General features: G+C 39.4%; 1 protein-coding gene across 1 annotated transcript; it reads left to right on the top strand.

Annotated features, from left to right (window-relative positions):
- Positions 1-105: 105 nt before the first annotated feature.
- LOC117702126 (von Willebrand factor A domain-containing protein 5A-like) lies at positions 106-6,443 on the top strand. Its single transcript, XM_034493432.2, has 5 exons — positions 106-1,204; positions 1,299-1,403; positions 1,863-1,993; positions 5,505-5,631; positions 6,149-6,443. Exons 1-5 carry the CDS (start codon positions 1,069-1,071, stop codon positions 6,226-6,228), a joined length of 579 nt encoding a protein of 192 aa, XP_034349323.2. The 5' UTR covers positions 106-1,068; the 3' UTR covers positions 6,229-6,443.
- Positions 6,444-13,221: the final 6,778 nt, after the last annotated feature.

Here is a 13,221-nt window from a genome sequence, read left to right as displayed (position 1 = left end):
AGAAAAGAGACCTTATATTGACACATATATATATTAGAAAGAGACTTGGAACCAAGTGTTAAGAAAAGAGACCTGGAGCAATTTAAGCATCAAAAGTACAAATAAGTCTTGAATGAGGTTCAAAGTTGAAGATAATTTGTGGTTTGAATGATTAGAATGTGAACAGCACAATGATGACCAATGGCTGAAATAATCACTAATTGTTAGTTTAGTCACTAAAACTAATGCCTGAGACATGAAGAAGAAGAAAAGGCATCTTCTATAGTCTAAACTATAGCAAGAGATCCGATATAGTAGTCTCTAAGTTAAAACACTGTAGATACTGTGTATGTACATTCTCTCTCACTCTTTCACTCTGTGTGTGTGTGTTTGTGTGTGTGTGTGTGTATGCCAATTAAATTCTAAAAAGTAGAACATTGCTGAATGAAGACAAGGTGTTCATGAGTTAGGTTGGTGCTGAATAAGTAGAGTAGAGGCAAACACCTTGGATTTGAAGAAGTCAGATCTATTTGCATTAAGATATTGCATGTGCTACTCACCTGGGTAGCAGAATTTTCAAGTTGATGGCAGAGTTTGAAATGCAGTTGACGTCAGTTGCCTGAGTTTCAGATAGTTCAGTGGATCATAGGAAGCAACAACAAAGGCTGAACATATGGATACAGATAGAAGGTAAGCGAAACGAGGGAGGAAGTGGGATCATATGGAAAGCTGCCTGAGGAAGCTACCAACACCAATTTTTATTCCTTATTCTTACAGATACAGTCTTTGGGCAAGGACATTTTGGAAGTGATAGCAAGTTTAGGGAAGGAGAAAATTTTACTTCAAGTTAAGACATGGTTGAAAGGAGCTCCCTGGGATGAATCAAAAGATGGATGAAAGATTATTTCCTGTGTTTTGGGGGTTTCAGAGGAAGGAAGGTAGAAAGAGTGGTTCAGAGTGCACTAGAAGCAAGTACACCAGGGAAGATTAGGACATATAGGTGACAACTAAAGCTAAGAAAGATGGGAGGGAGCACTTGGGTCTCAAATCATCAGACTTCATTGTCCTTTTCAGCTTTGTAGAACATGGATGCCTCAGTGTAGATGTCTGTCCTGGTGTCTTTCAGGTTATCCCAAAAATCTATTCTGCGCCAGTGGTCCTGGAACTCTGCCTCCATGGTTGATGAACAAAGGACAATGTGCTGCTATGATATACACGCCAAATGGTGAGGAGCCTTTAAGTTCAATGCATCATAGTGGCCGCTACAATCTCAGAGTATGTTTGTCTTACCAAGGTTTGTCTCTCACACATCCAACTAGGCCCACCTCGTGAGCCTCAGAAAAGCCAGAAGAAGAAATGTGCGAATCCTACAGATGCTCGCCCTGAGTTGCCCCATTTGGCTAAATATGACAGTTACCCACAAGGTGAGACAGACCTTAGATTGTATTTTTCTGATCTATGAGGACTGAAGAACTAGTCCTCCAAATCTCCCTACCAAGGAACATATATCAAGAACATTTGATAGCAGCTGAGATTTTTCCAGTATGTGTACTTACCATGATTAGCCCAACTCCACTGAACTGCAAGTTAGGATCTGTAAACCTCCTCTAATGGATTCTGGGCTGTCTTTCAGACTAACAAACTTCTGTTTGCCACCTTCCTACATAACTCCCCTGTAAAGCTGAGGTACCATCTTATTTGGCTCATTCTACCCTGGCCATCCCTTCACATATTGAGCCTAATGATACATCTTGAGGATGTCTGAAGGCTTTCTTTCTACTAATCTTGCTATTGTATGTCTCTGAATTTCAGAAAGCCACTTAGGTAGACAAAGAAAACAATAACTACATAATTTCTACACACTTCATCTTTTCTTCTCAAAGGGAGTAAGGAGCATAGCATTGCACAGCTGATATATCTCCAGAATGCAGATGGCTCCTGGGATATGAACGAGGATTTAGCTAAGATTCTAGGTACTAGTTTGGAAGACATGACAGCTGCACACCCTTCTGAGGTAAGATCCAAAAAAGAAAAAAAAATCAAAGAAATGAGTGGTTTTTTAAATAATATTGTTAGTAGTGAAAATATTTTATGAATCAAAATCTACTTAAGATAGGGGACTAGGAGGGTGATATTGCCTAGATTAATACCTAATAAATAGAGGTTAATAATTTTTGTGAGTATAATGAAAATGTAAAAACAAGAACAAGAGTGATATTCATATGAAGTTCACTCCAAGGGTATTAAATAACAAAAGAAAATCTAAAGCTCTCTGCTACGTCATTTATATTCTTCCTTGTAAAAGTGAAAATTAGCTAGATAAGCAATTCATATACATCCTGTTACTTGTCTCCAACATTGGTTAAGTAGGGGAGGTGGCTTTCTTTTGTGTTGCTACTTATAGATGAAGAAAATGAATGTTACAAAGTTTGTCTGCCTGGGATGGGTGGAGCTGTATTTAGTGTTAGGTCTGTGTGTTAAAAATCCCTAGTAATAGCCGGGCCGTGGTGGCACATGCCTTTAATCCCATCCCAGCACTTGGGAGGCAGAGCAGAGGCAGAGGCAGAGGCAGAGGCAGAGGCAGAGGCAGAGGAGGAAGAGGCAGAGGCAGAGGCAGAGGCAGAGGCAGAGGCAGAGGCAGAGGCAGAGGCAGAGGCAGAGGCAGAGGCAGAGGCAGAGGCAGAGGCAGAGGCAGAGGCGAGGCAGAGGCAGAGGCAGAGGCAGAGGCAGAGGCAGAGGCAGAGGCAGAGGCAGAGGCAGAGGCAGAGGCAGAGGCAGAGGCAGAGGCAGAGGCAGAGGCAGAGGCAGAGGCAGAGGCAGAGGCAGAGGCAGAGGCAGAGGCAGAGCAGAGGCAGAGGCAGAGGCAGGGCAGAGGCAGAGGCAGAGGCAGAGGCAGAGGCAGAGGCAGAGGCAGAGGCAGAGGCAGAGGCAGAGGCAGAGGCAGGGCGGATTTCTGAGTTTGAGGCCAGCCTGGTCTACAGAGTGAGTTCCAGGACAGCCAAGGTTATACAGAGAAACTCTGTCTCAAAAAAAAAAAAAAAAAAAGAATCCCTAGTAATAGTACCATTATAGCTTCACCTTAGATCAACTTTAGACCATGTAGTTGAAATCACAATTATTTCAAATTATTTTAAATAGATAAATAAATAAATAATAATAAAAATTAAATTAAAAAAAGTATTTAAAATAAATAAATAATAAAAATAAATAAGCTAATTAAAAACATTTCAAATTATTTCAAATAAATACAATTTAAAAGTTAGTTGAAATCACAATTATTTGAAATGTATTGACTTATGCAAATGTGGATACATTATAATTCAGATTGTAAGATAACTTGACAGTTCATCGAATTGGTGAGAAATTCTTGAAATGTATGATAAAATGCAAAATTATGAAGAAAAATTATCTTTAAGTAACACAGCTATTTCAAAGAGTCAGCACAAAAATACATTACAGAATCTATTTGGTTTGGATTAAATGTTATGGTGATATGTAGCATATGGAGTTATGTAAAATACATGAGCATCTGAGAGTACCAATTTACAGCTATAAAAATATATACAGCTATAACGTATAACTGAAGATACAGTCCATGGGTGTACACTGTTCATGCTGAGCAAGTACAAGTCTCACAATATGAAGCCCTTGAGACAACAACAAAATGCTAAAATTATTGTGCTGCTCCTTTTTCTCTTTAAAAATGTGAGTATTTGATGATTTTAAAGGACACGTGTCCAGCGTTGTATTTTTATATTTTAAAAATGCTATTTTAGAACAAAGAAAAGGATAGTTGATAAAAATTGCAAAGAAGATATAGGGATATATAATAATTTTTTTTAGCAGAGATTGATTGGGAGCAACACATGTGAGATGCACATCCCTTCTTCACCATGGCAAGCAGGTTAATAGAATAAAGAAATCGGCCGGGCGTGGTGGCGCACGCCTTTAATCCCAGCACTTGGGAGGCAGAGGCAGGCGGATTTCTGAGTTCGAGGCCAGCCTGGGCTACAGAGTGAGTTCCAGGACAGCCAGGGCTACACAGAGAAACCCTGTCTCGAAAAACCAAAAAAAAAAAAAAAAAAAAAAAAAAAAAAAAAAAAAAAAAAAAAAAAAAAAAAAAGAAATCAAGAGAGCTGCTGTAGAAGATTTCAGTAAAGGATTTTATTGGAAAAAAAAAAAGAAGTATTTGGACCAAGTATAAACTAGTTGGAAATATGTAGCACTAAATAATAAATGCATTTTAAGCTGCATTTTTTAAGTATTTAAATATTTTATTGGAATGTTTCTTAAATCCTCCAAGTTCTGCATCTTTATGTCAGTCAGTGTTTCCAATGAAGATTCTGATGAACATGAAGACCCAGATGTTCCTATTGGTGTGTGACAGATCTAAGGGATAGTTTATGCAGTAGAATCCTGATCCAAAATAATAGAAAAGTAGGTCTGGGTTCTGAAGGCATCAGATAAGAGAATTGGGATTTTATTTCATAAAATGACCATAACCTATATTATAAATAAAAGCAAGTATGACTATTTCTCACCCATACAAGCAGAGAGTAAGAGACACAATGTCATAACAGAAGTTCCTTGTGAAACCAGACATTTCAAATGGCTGACACACAGCAAAAAAAAGCAGAAGTTCTGATGGTTGGTCAGGGCAACAGGCTGACCTCTAAAGCCAAAGGCTTTGGGTTGTGATCACTGAATTTCACAAATACCCTTACTTCCAGAAGTGACCATTTCAGGGTATGTTTTAAAAACTGCTGTGATCCTTTAGAGAAGGAGGACATTCCTGGTGTTCTTAGTTCTTGTACATGAACAGTTTTCTTAGGGATGAAGTGCAGGTTCTGAAATAGCCTCATTCAAAGAGGATAAGATAGCTGATTCTAGATGTGGAGAGTCATCCTTTAAAGCATGAATGTTCATCCATCTGCTGAGTCTAAAAGCTGAAACCTTAAGAAACAATGAGTGAAGCCTCACAGTTGATATGATTTTCCTGACGTTTTCAATTCAACAGTGTGATTAGTAAGAATTCATTCGGTCTTCTGTCTCATCTCTGTCATTAACTCGAGGATAACACAGGGGAAATCATTTTGTTTCTATGACTCTTCTTTTCTTGTAACGATTGAGTTGGAATTGTTTTGTTTCCCCCTTCCAGGCCAGAAAAAGGAAAGATGATTCATATAACAATAATATCTCCTAAAGGCAGCTATTTATGTATGTTCTTCTCTGGACATAGTGGGACCATCTTCTCAGAGGTGTTTGATTAGTTCCCATTACTGACCTAGAGGTTGTACTAGACAATTGAAGCTCAAGACTTTTCTGTCCTAAGACTCTCTGGAGTGTTAGCCTGATAATCAGGAAAAAACCATCTCACATGATTATGTGCATGGTGGGGATAGATAAGAAACAAACTGCATGCAGCAGCAGTTTGGGGGATACAGGGACACATGAAGTGCTGCATGTTTTCTCTTGAAGGACTTCTTGCTTGACCCTGAGCGTGAGAGAATTCTCTGTCTGTGCAGGTATTAGAAGCCAAAGCCTGGGCTACAATGCTGGCTGTGATCTGGCTGCATGCCAATGGCAAGGACTTGAAGGACGAGTGGGAGCTTCTGGAAAGGAAGGCTGTGGTCTGGCTTCACAACAATGCAGGTAGGGGACACAAACACAGCCCCCACACCCTTTTCCTTCTCCTTTAGAAAGGCAGCTGTTGTGACTCCAGGCCTGACAAGGAATAAGCACTGGATGGTCCCTGGATTCACTTCTCCCATGCTAATTTGGAGGCTTTTCTGTTCCCTTAGCTCATCTTTCTGTTGGCAGAATATGTTTGAAATTTGTAATTGGGAGTGGAAAGAGGTGAATAAAAGTGAAAAGGTTAAAGATGGGAAGTGATGAGTGGCAAGGGCACAGTGTAGTAGCGACTGCCCTCTGGTACTCAGTACTGAGCTGAGTCTCAATAGTCCTGGGTGCTCCTGGGGCATTCATTGACTCTCTGTTGATGAGTAGACTAAAGGCTAATTGGAGCACATGGAAAAGAAAAGCCAGGAGTACTGAGGAATGATATAATAGAAACGAGAGTGGATGACTTCAGAGGACGAGAGAGGTCAAGGAACAAGCTTTCCCCCATCTGTTATCCCACAGCCCTGACTCTTGTTTTTCTTCCCCACAGTCCGAGGCTTCAAAAAGCTTATGCGTACTGCCAACAAGTTCTTGAAGACGTCTTTGAGTCCCTCGATCTTCAAGTTATGAGAATGATGCCCAGGAGAAGGGCATTCTTTCCTGCCTCCTGCCACATCCTTCAGCTCGTCTGCTAAGATAGATTTTTGTCTTGGGTACCTTATCACTTGTATCTTACTATAAAAGTGAAGGACGTGTACATTGCTTTGGCTATCTGTTGTAGGTCTCACTGGATATAAATGTGGGTGTCTGTGTGTCCCCTATGGCAAGTGCTGGTAGGCATAGAAACTGTTTTCCTATCTTGGAGTAGTATAGAACATTGCATGGAGTGATGTTTCTCCTAGCTTTTAAAAACACAATTCACTCCAGTCTAGGGACAGTGGCAGAGCTACAAGAGAATTCCTGAGCCAAATCATTGTCCTTGTGATCTTTTGGGTACTCACTTTTCATTTCATATACTTGTCATTACATACATTATATACTCAAATACAATTTGAGCGTTTCCATGCTTGGAAGAAGTTGGATGTAAACTGAAAGCCAACTTCAGGGTCAATGTAACTTCAAGATTACAGAGAATCTAGTTTTCCATTTTGCCCATTGCTACTGTTGGGAACATTCTTGATGCACTCTTGTGGCCATTGTCAGTCTATGCTCCACACCTTTCTTTCTCCCGAGATGAGTCGTACTTGTAAATAGATGTCTATCTTTAACCATTAATCTTTCTGTAGGAGGTTGATAATGAAATCTTTAGACCTAGCTTTAATCCACTAAGCCTGTGAGTTTGGTTATGGCCTGGTTGACACAGAATTAATGTAGGTTGTGCTGAGACCTGTGTATGTTTTGTTTTTCAACCCGTGAAGAATGGGGTTACCTGATTACTCTGACACTTGCTTGTCACATACCCTATCATATTACATGACCCTATTCCTCCAGATTGCTGTTTTCCCAGTATTAAAGTGGCCATTTCTGCTATGACTTTGTGTTGGTCTTTTGTTGATTGATTCAATGAGCATGTTTTATATTCCCATTTTCAGCCCCAAGATTTTGGATGTAGCCATTATTCACACCGTGTTTATTATTGCAACACTGGAGCCGGGGCATTGTTTATGCCTTCAGCCAGATTTGACCACCTATCTCCAATATGCCAATTTGAAAAGCTAAATTAATGGTACAAAATAGAATAAAAAATGTATTGAATAGAGGTACTCTGGCATGAGGAACAAAGAGACCCAGAGCATCTCCAAGTTCAGCTAGCCCAAGATTTCCCCAATCTGATTTTTTTAAAATCTATCGTCTTAAGGGTCCTGAAGAGATATTAAAATTGAAATAAAGAACCAAGTAGATCTTTCTCTCTCTCCCTCCCTCCCTCTCTCTCTCTCTCTCTCTCTCTCTATATATATATATATATATATATATATACATATATATGTATATATATATATACATATATATATACACACATATACATATATCAGCTTTTAATCTGCAGAACTGGACTTTCATATGCTATAGCAGTTCATAAATAAGGTAGGTGTTGGGGAATGTGATCTCAAAGCCTTATTATATATATATATATATTTATATATATATATTTATATATGTATATATGTAAACATATATATATGTGTATATATGTGTGTATACATATATATATATGTATACATGTAAAATCATAGGTTTTCTAGGTCAATTCCAATTTTGGTGAGATTGCTTGTTCATTAATCTGACCTTCAGACTGGGAGACATATGTGTGTCTTTAGAAAAAAAAAAAAAAAGAACCTCTACTTCTCCTAGTCTGGCTCCACTGTCATAATGTCCTCTGTTGGCAAACTATCATTTTAGTATTTAAATAAACTGGCTTTTAAATATGTATGTTTTCTTTTTTATGATTTTTTTGGATATCTTACTTATTTACATTTCAGATGTCATCCCCTTGTTTACTGATTCTTTGTGAGTTTCACATCATTCACCTCAATCCTATTCCTCTCCTCTTCCCTTCATATCTGCCCTCTGCTTTTGCAACCTCCTCCACAAAAGAAACAAAATAAAAATAAAATTCAAAGAAAAACAAACAAACAAACAAAAAACCTAACAAACAAAGAACATCTTGTGTGGAAGCTGTAGTGTGTCACTGTGTGTCCCACAGTGTACCTTTTTGTACACATGTCTTTAGTTTCAAATATTCATTGCAATGAGTCATTGACCTGGATTGAGGCCTTGGCTGCTGCTACCCCATCAAAACTGGATCCTTACCTGGACTCTTCTCGGATATCTTGTTTTTGCCCTGTATCTTGGAGATTCTGCAGCTTTTCATCTGCAGAATTGGCCCTCTCATGTGCTCTAGTAGTTCATAGATGAGATAGATGTTGGGGTGTGTGATCTCAATCCCTGGACACTGACCTGGGTGGTATCTGTGTCTGTCACCCTGCTAGCTTTTTGGTGCCCACAACACTTGAGTGAGCTCTCTAGCACTGCCCTAGCTAGCTCACCTAATGCCATACCAAGCAAAGGGTAGGGTCAGCTCTATTCATGTCCTTGGTGCTCACTTACCTGTATCTTTGCTACCAAGGTCATCAGCTCAACTGTGCTCCCTAGGTGAGGTGTAGGCCTACTCTGCTGTAGCCAGTGAAGAGCAGGGCCAGCTCTGCACAGCCCTTGGAAATCAACATGGTCCCAGGAAGCAGCCCAGAGCAGGGATGTTAGCATGGCCTTTGGTGGTAATATGAACCACAGCCATCAACACAGACCCCTGCTTCTCCATGACCATAGACTCCAACATGACCTTTAGTGGCAGCATGAGCCTCTGGCACTTCACCATGACTTCAAGTGGTATGAGAGTCTACCCACATCATATTGTTTCTCTCTATTGTTGAGTTTCCAATTCTGTCTCTCTTCATAGTGCTAAACTGTTCAGCTTCTGTTTCTCTCCCATCTCTCTACCACATTGTAGTGGGTCATGCTATGGGAAGCCATGCAGTGGGTGTCTTCTGCCTGCCTGTGCTTCATTGACTATCCATTTTGTCCTTTTGTTCTTTATATGTATGTTTTTTTAAATCTGAATCCATCTATGTGCACCATATGTGACCCCGGTGCCCACAGAGGCCAGAAGAGTGTGTTGGATTTCCTGAAACAAAATAATTATATAGCTAGATAGTGGTCCCACATGCCTTTAATCCCAGCACTTGGGAGAAAGAGGCAGGTGAATCTTTCTGAGTCTGAGGGTAGCTTGGTCTACAGAGTGAGTTCCAGGACAGCAAAGCCTATAAAGAGATCCTATTCTTCACACACACACACACACACACACACACACACACACACACACACACTTACTCACACACACACACATACACACAGAGTGAGAATGTATATATCTATGTGATCATTCTTTTTCTGTATTTCTATTAAAAACTAAAATCCTGAACATACACACACACACATGCATGTACACACACACATGCATGCATGCACATGCAAACACACAATGAGGAAGTATAGAGTAATGTTATATAGAAGGTTTATCTTTTGGTCAAACATAAATCTCCTACTGTGCAGAACTTTCTCATCCACATAGTATGTTTTACTTCTTCACTCTATTCTTCACATGAGAATACTTCCTTTAATTATTGTTTTGAAGAGGGTCTGACTGGATATCTTGGTGGTCCTTAGATTTCTATTTCTTTATTTCTACTAAAAATAAAATAAAGCTTAAAAAATTATTGGGACTAGATAAATGGCTCAGCAGATTCAGAAGCTCTTCCAGAGGAGCTATGTTCAATTCTCAGCATGTGCTGGTTCACATCTGTATGTAAATACAGTACTAGGATATCTGATATCCCCTGGATTCTTCAGGTACAAGATATACACATGGTAGACAGACATACATGCAAGCACTATACCAATACACATAAAATAATAAAATAAAAATTTAAATACATTATTAATATAAAACATTAAATTCACCAGAGAAGTTGGCCCTGATGGCAGTGCCTGTTTTGGTGTTTTAGATGTAAATAGTCCCAGTGGTTCATATGTTTAAATACTTGGTCCCCAGTTGGTGGAATTGTTTGGAAAGGGTTAGGATGCGTGACTTTGTTGAAGGAGATATGCCGCTGGGGATGGTCTTTGAGTTTACACAAGGCTCATGCCATTCCTAGTGTGCTCGCTGCCTCCTGACTTGAGATGTGAGCTCTCAGTCTTTCCTGACATCATGTTTCCATCAACCACCAGACTCTGAAACTCTAAGCCCAATTAAACAGGTATTTTTATACTTTATGCCTTAGTTTTAATGTTTTATCACAGCAATAGAAAAGTAAGTAAGAGACCTATAATTCTAAGAGTTCTGAACCTAAGTTAAGAAGATAGAAAATCCAAGGACCACCAAGATATCCAGTCAGACCCTCTCCAAACCAATAATTAAAGGAATGATTCACATGTGAAGCATAGAGTGAAGGAGTAAAACATACTATGTGGATGAGAAACTTAGTTCTGCACAGTAGGACATTCATTTATGACCAAAAAACTCAATCTTCTTTGTACATTTTCCTTTAATGATTGCAATAATGTACCATCAAAAACCTAGAATTTGGTATTCATTCTATGGAAAAATAGTTTTTTTCTTTTCTATTTATACTGAGACATAGAAAGGATTTAGGTTTACCTATTAAATAATCTTCTTAGAAAAAAATCATTTATCTGAATGGAATGGTTTTCTGTGCTTAGCGTTGTTTTAATCCTTTCTCAAGACAATTCAGGCTTTTCTGATAAGCAAGCTAAGTGCTATTTTGTAATTCATTTTCAAAAAATAAGTGACATATTTTTCTTGTATGTAAATATAGATGTGCTATATAGGCCTCTTTGGTTAAATAATTGTTATTTCACAATGAGCTGAAATTATACTGTCAAGTATTTTAAGTGTTCTGTACTCCTGACACACAAAATTTAAAATTTCAGAACTTAAATATTTTATAACATAGTTTTTTGCTTTTTTATTTTTATTTTTTGAAAATAAGGTTTCACTGTGTCACCTTGCCAGGCTGAAACCTATTAGATCAGTCTGGCCTTGAAATCACAGAGGTCTGCCTGGTCCAGCCTTCTGGAATGCTATCATTAAAAATTTGTACCACCAAACCAGCCTTCATCCCATATTCTTGTCTTTACGACAATATGGTAATTTGCTTAAATTTAACAAGAATCTATTCTTGTCACTATATGTAACCGGATATTACTTTAGCTTATGTGTCTACATTACATATAGTTCTTAAATTTTATTTAAGCTCGCATATCACAAACTAATTAAAACATAATAGCAAAACATTTGTTGTTGGGCTGTATTGTGCATGGGTTGATGTGTGGGTCCCATGTCTGTCTCTCCAAGTGGCTAGGTCCTCTCATGGTAACAGAGGCATGGGAATTTGACTGTGCTCCCTCCACGCTGGCACTGGGCAGACATCAGACTATGTACAGCCATGGGACTCCTCTCCAGCGGTGAGAGAGCACAGTCTGAGTCCCATGGAGAGCCAAGGCTCTCAGCTTGGGGGTCCCTGGACCAAAAGGTGGCCATGAACCAGCTGTTTCTCAGGCCTTTGGTCCCCCCAGGCTCCACTGGGGGGCCGCGGAAGGGCCAAGAACAAAGTGGGGGCATAGGGGCTGGATTTGCCCTCAGCCAAAGTGGGAGGGGGAGAAGTTCTGGCTGTGTCCCGCAGGGAGGAGAGTTGTTGGTCATGGTGGCTTGCTTGGCTGGGTCATGGCTGGCTCGGCTTGCTTGCTTGGGTTGGTGGTCTCCATGGCTGGGAATGCAGAGAGTTCTTTTATGGGAGATTAGACAGAGGTTCTGTGGATGAAGACCTGCTTCACTGTTCCCCACGGCGAGTCCCAAAGATGAGTAATAGTACATGGTCTTAAAATGTTTATTGTCATGGCAGAAAGTAGATGGAAACTATATCCCAGTATCTCAGGGCAGGCCTGAAACTTAATACATTTTGCAAGGAGGAGGGTCTGGGAAAAAATGTTTAATTGGCTAAGCCCCTCTGGTCTTTAGGTTCCTCATTAATATGGAGATCTATCTTAAGACTCTGTGGCCGGTAGTAACCTCCTCTACCTGTGGAGAGGCTAATGGGCATTGTCCTACATGACTGAAGGACCCCACTTTATAAAGGTCTACGGCCTTGTGTTTGGAGCCTAGAGTCTGGGAGCATGGTGAATGCCTACTGTCCCTCGAAGGGATCCCTGCGGTATCACCTGCTGGGTCACTGGGATTTCAAACCTAGCTCAACCAGAAATCAGGCTGCCTTTCACGGTCCTACAATTTGTCTCCATAGTGCCAGAGATTTATCTTAAACAATCATGTCTTCTAGTAAAATGTCATTTTAAGAAATGCACATTTAATTAATGTTCTTTCTTCATAATTAAGTTATCTCAGTATCACTCTGCTTAGGTTTGAGAAAACACAGGTGACTCTAGAAAGTATATTTCTTGAGAAATACATTCTATTTTCAAATTCTATTATTAATTACTTGAGGCTTGCAGGAAACTTGTTCAGATGTCAACAGTGAACCTTTTAAATATACTAATAACTCCCCACTGTCACAGGGACAGCTGCCTTCTACATGGAATCATTTTAGGAATTAGCAATGATGTAATGGAAAGTGAGCTAAGCCCCGGAATGATCAGGATCTCCTACTGTCTATCTTTAGGAACATCATGACTGCCCAGAGTTCCAGTGCCCTTCTTTGTTAGATGAGGTTAACATTATCCACATTACACGTTTGTTGAAAATTAATTTAACAATGTAAAAGTGTATCAAGAAACTCCAGAAATGGCATTTGACAGGTGACATCACTTACGAGTGAGGATTTGAAAATTACAATTAGGAATAAACTTAATGTTTTATTTTATAGCTCCAAGAGAATATAAATACAATTCCACGTGTGGAACAAAACTATGTGGTTAATTCACTTTCATCACCTTGGTTAATTTGCTTAAGTTTCTTGAAAATAATTTTCTACTATAAAAATAATAAAGATGTAAGTCTGGAGAGGTGACTGAATACATAAAAACTGGCTACTC

The sequence above is a fragment of the Arvicanthis niloticus genome, unplaced genomic scaffold, assembly GCF_011762505.2.
Source record: "Arvicanthis niloticus isolate mArvNil1 unplaced genomic scaffold, mArvNil1.pat.X pat_scaffold_481_arrow_ctg1, whole genome shotgun sequence".
Taxonomy (NCBI): Eukaryota; Metazoa; Chordata; class Mammalia; order Rodentia; family Muridae; genus Arvicanthis; species Arvicanthis niloticus.
This window is presented reverse-complemented; position numbering and strand designations above follow the sequence as displayed.

Coding starts and splice junctions, on each gene's coding strand:
- LOC117702126 (XM_034493432.2), top strand. CDS start 1,069: ATGCCTCAGTGTAGATGTCTGTCCTGGTGTCTTTCAGGTTATCCCAAA. Junction 1,994..5,504: donor CAGCTGCACACCCTTCTGAG/GTAAGATCCAAA, acceptor CTGTCTGTGCAG/GTATTAGAAGCCAAAGCCTG. Junction 5,632..6,148: donor CTGGCTTCACAACAATGCAG/GTAGGGGACACA, acceptor TCTTCCCCACAG/TCCGAGGCTTCAAAAAGCTT.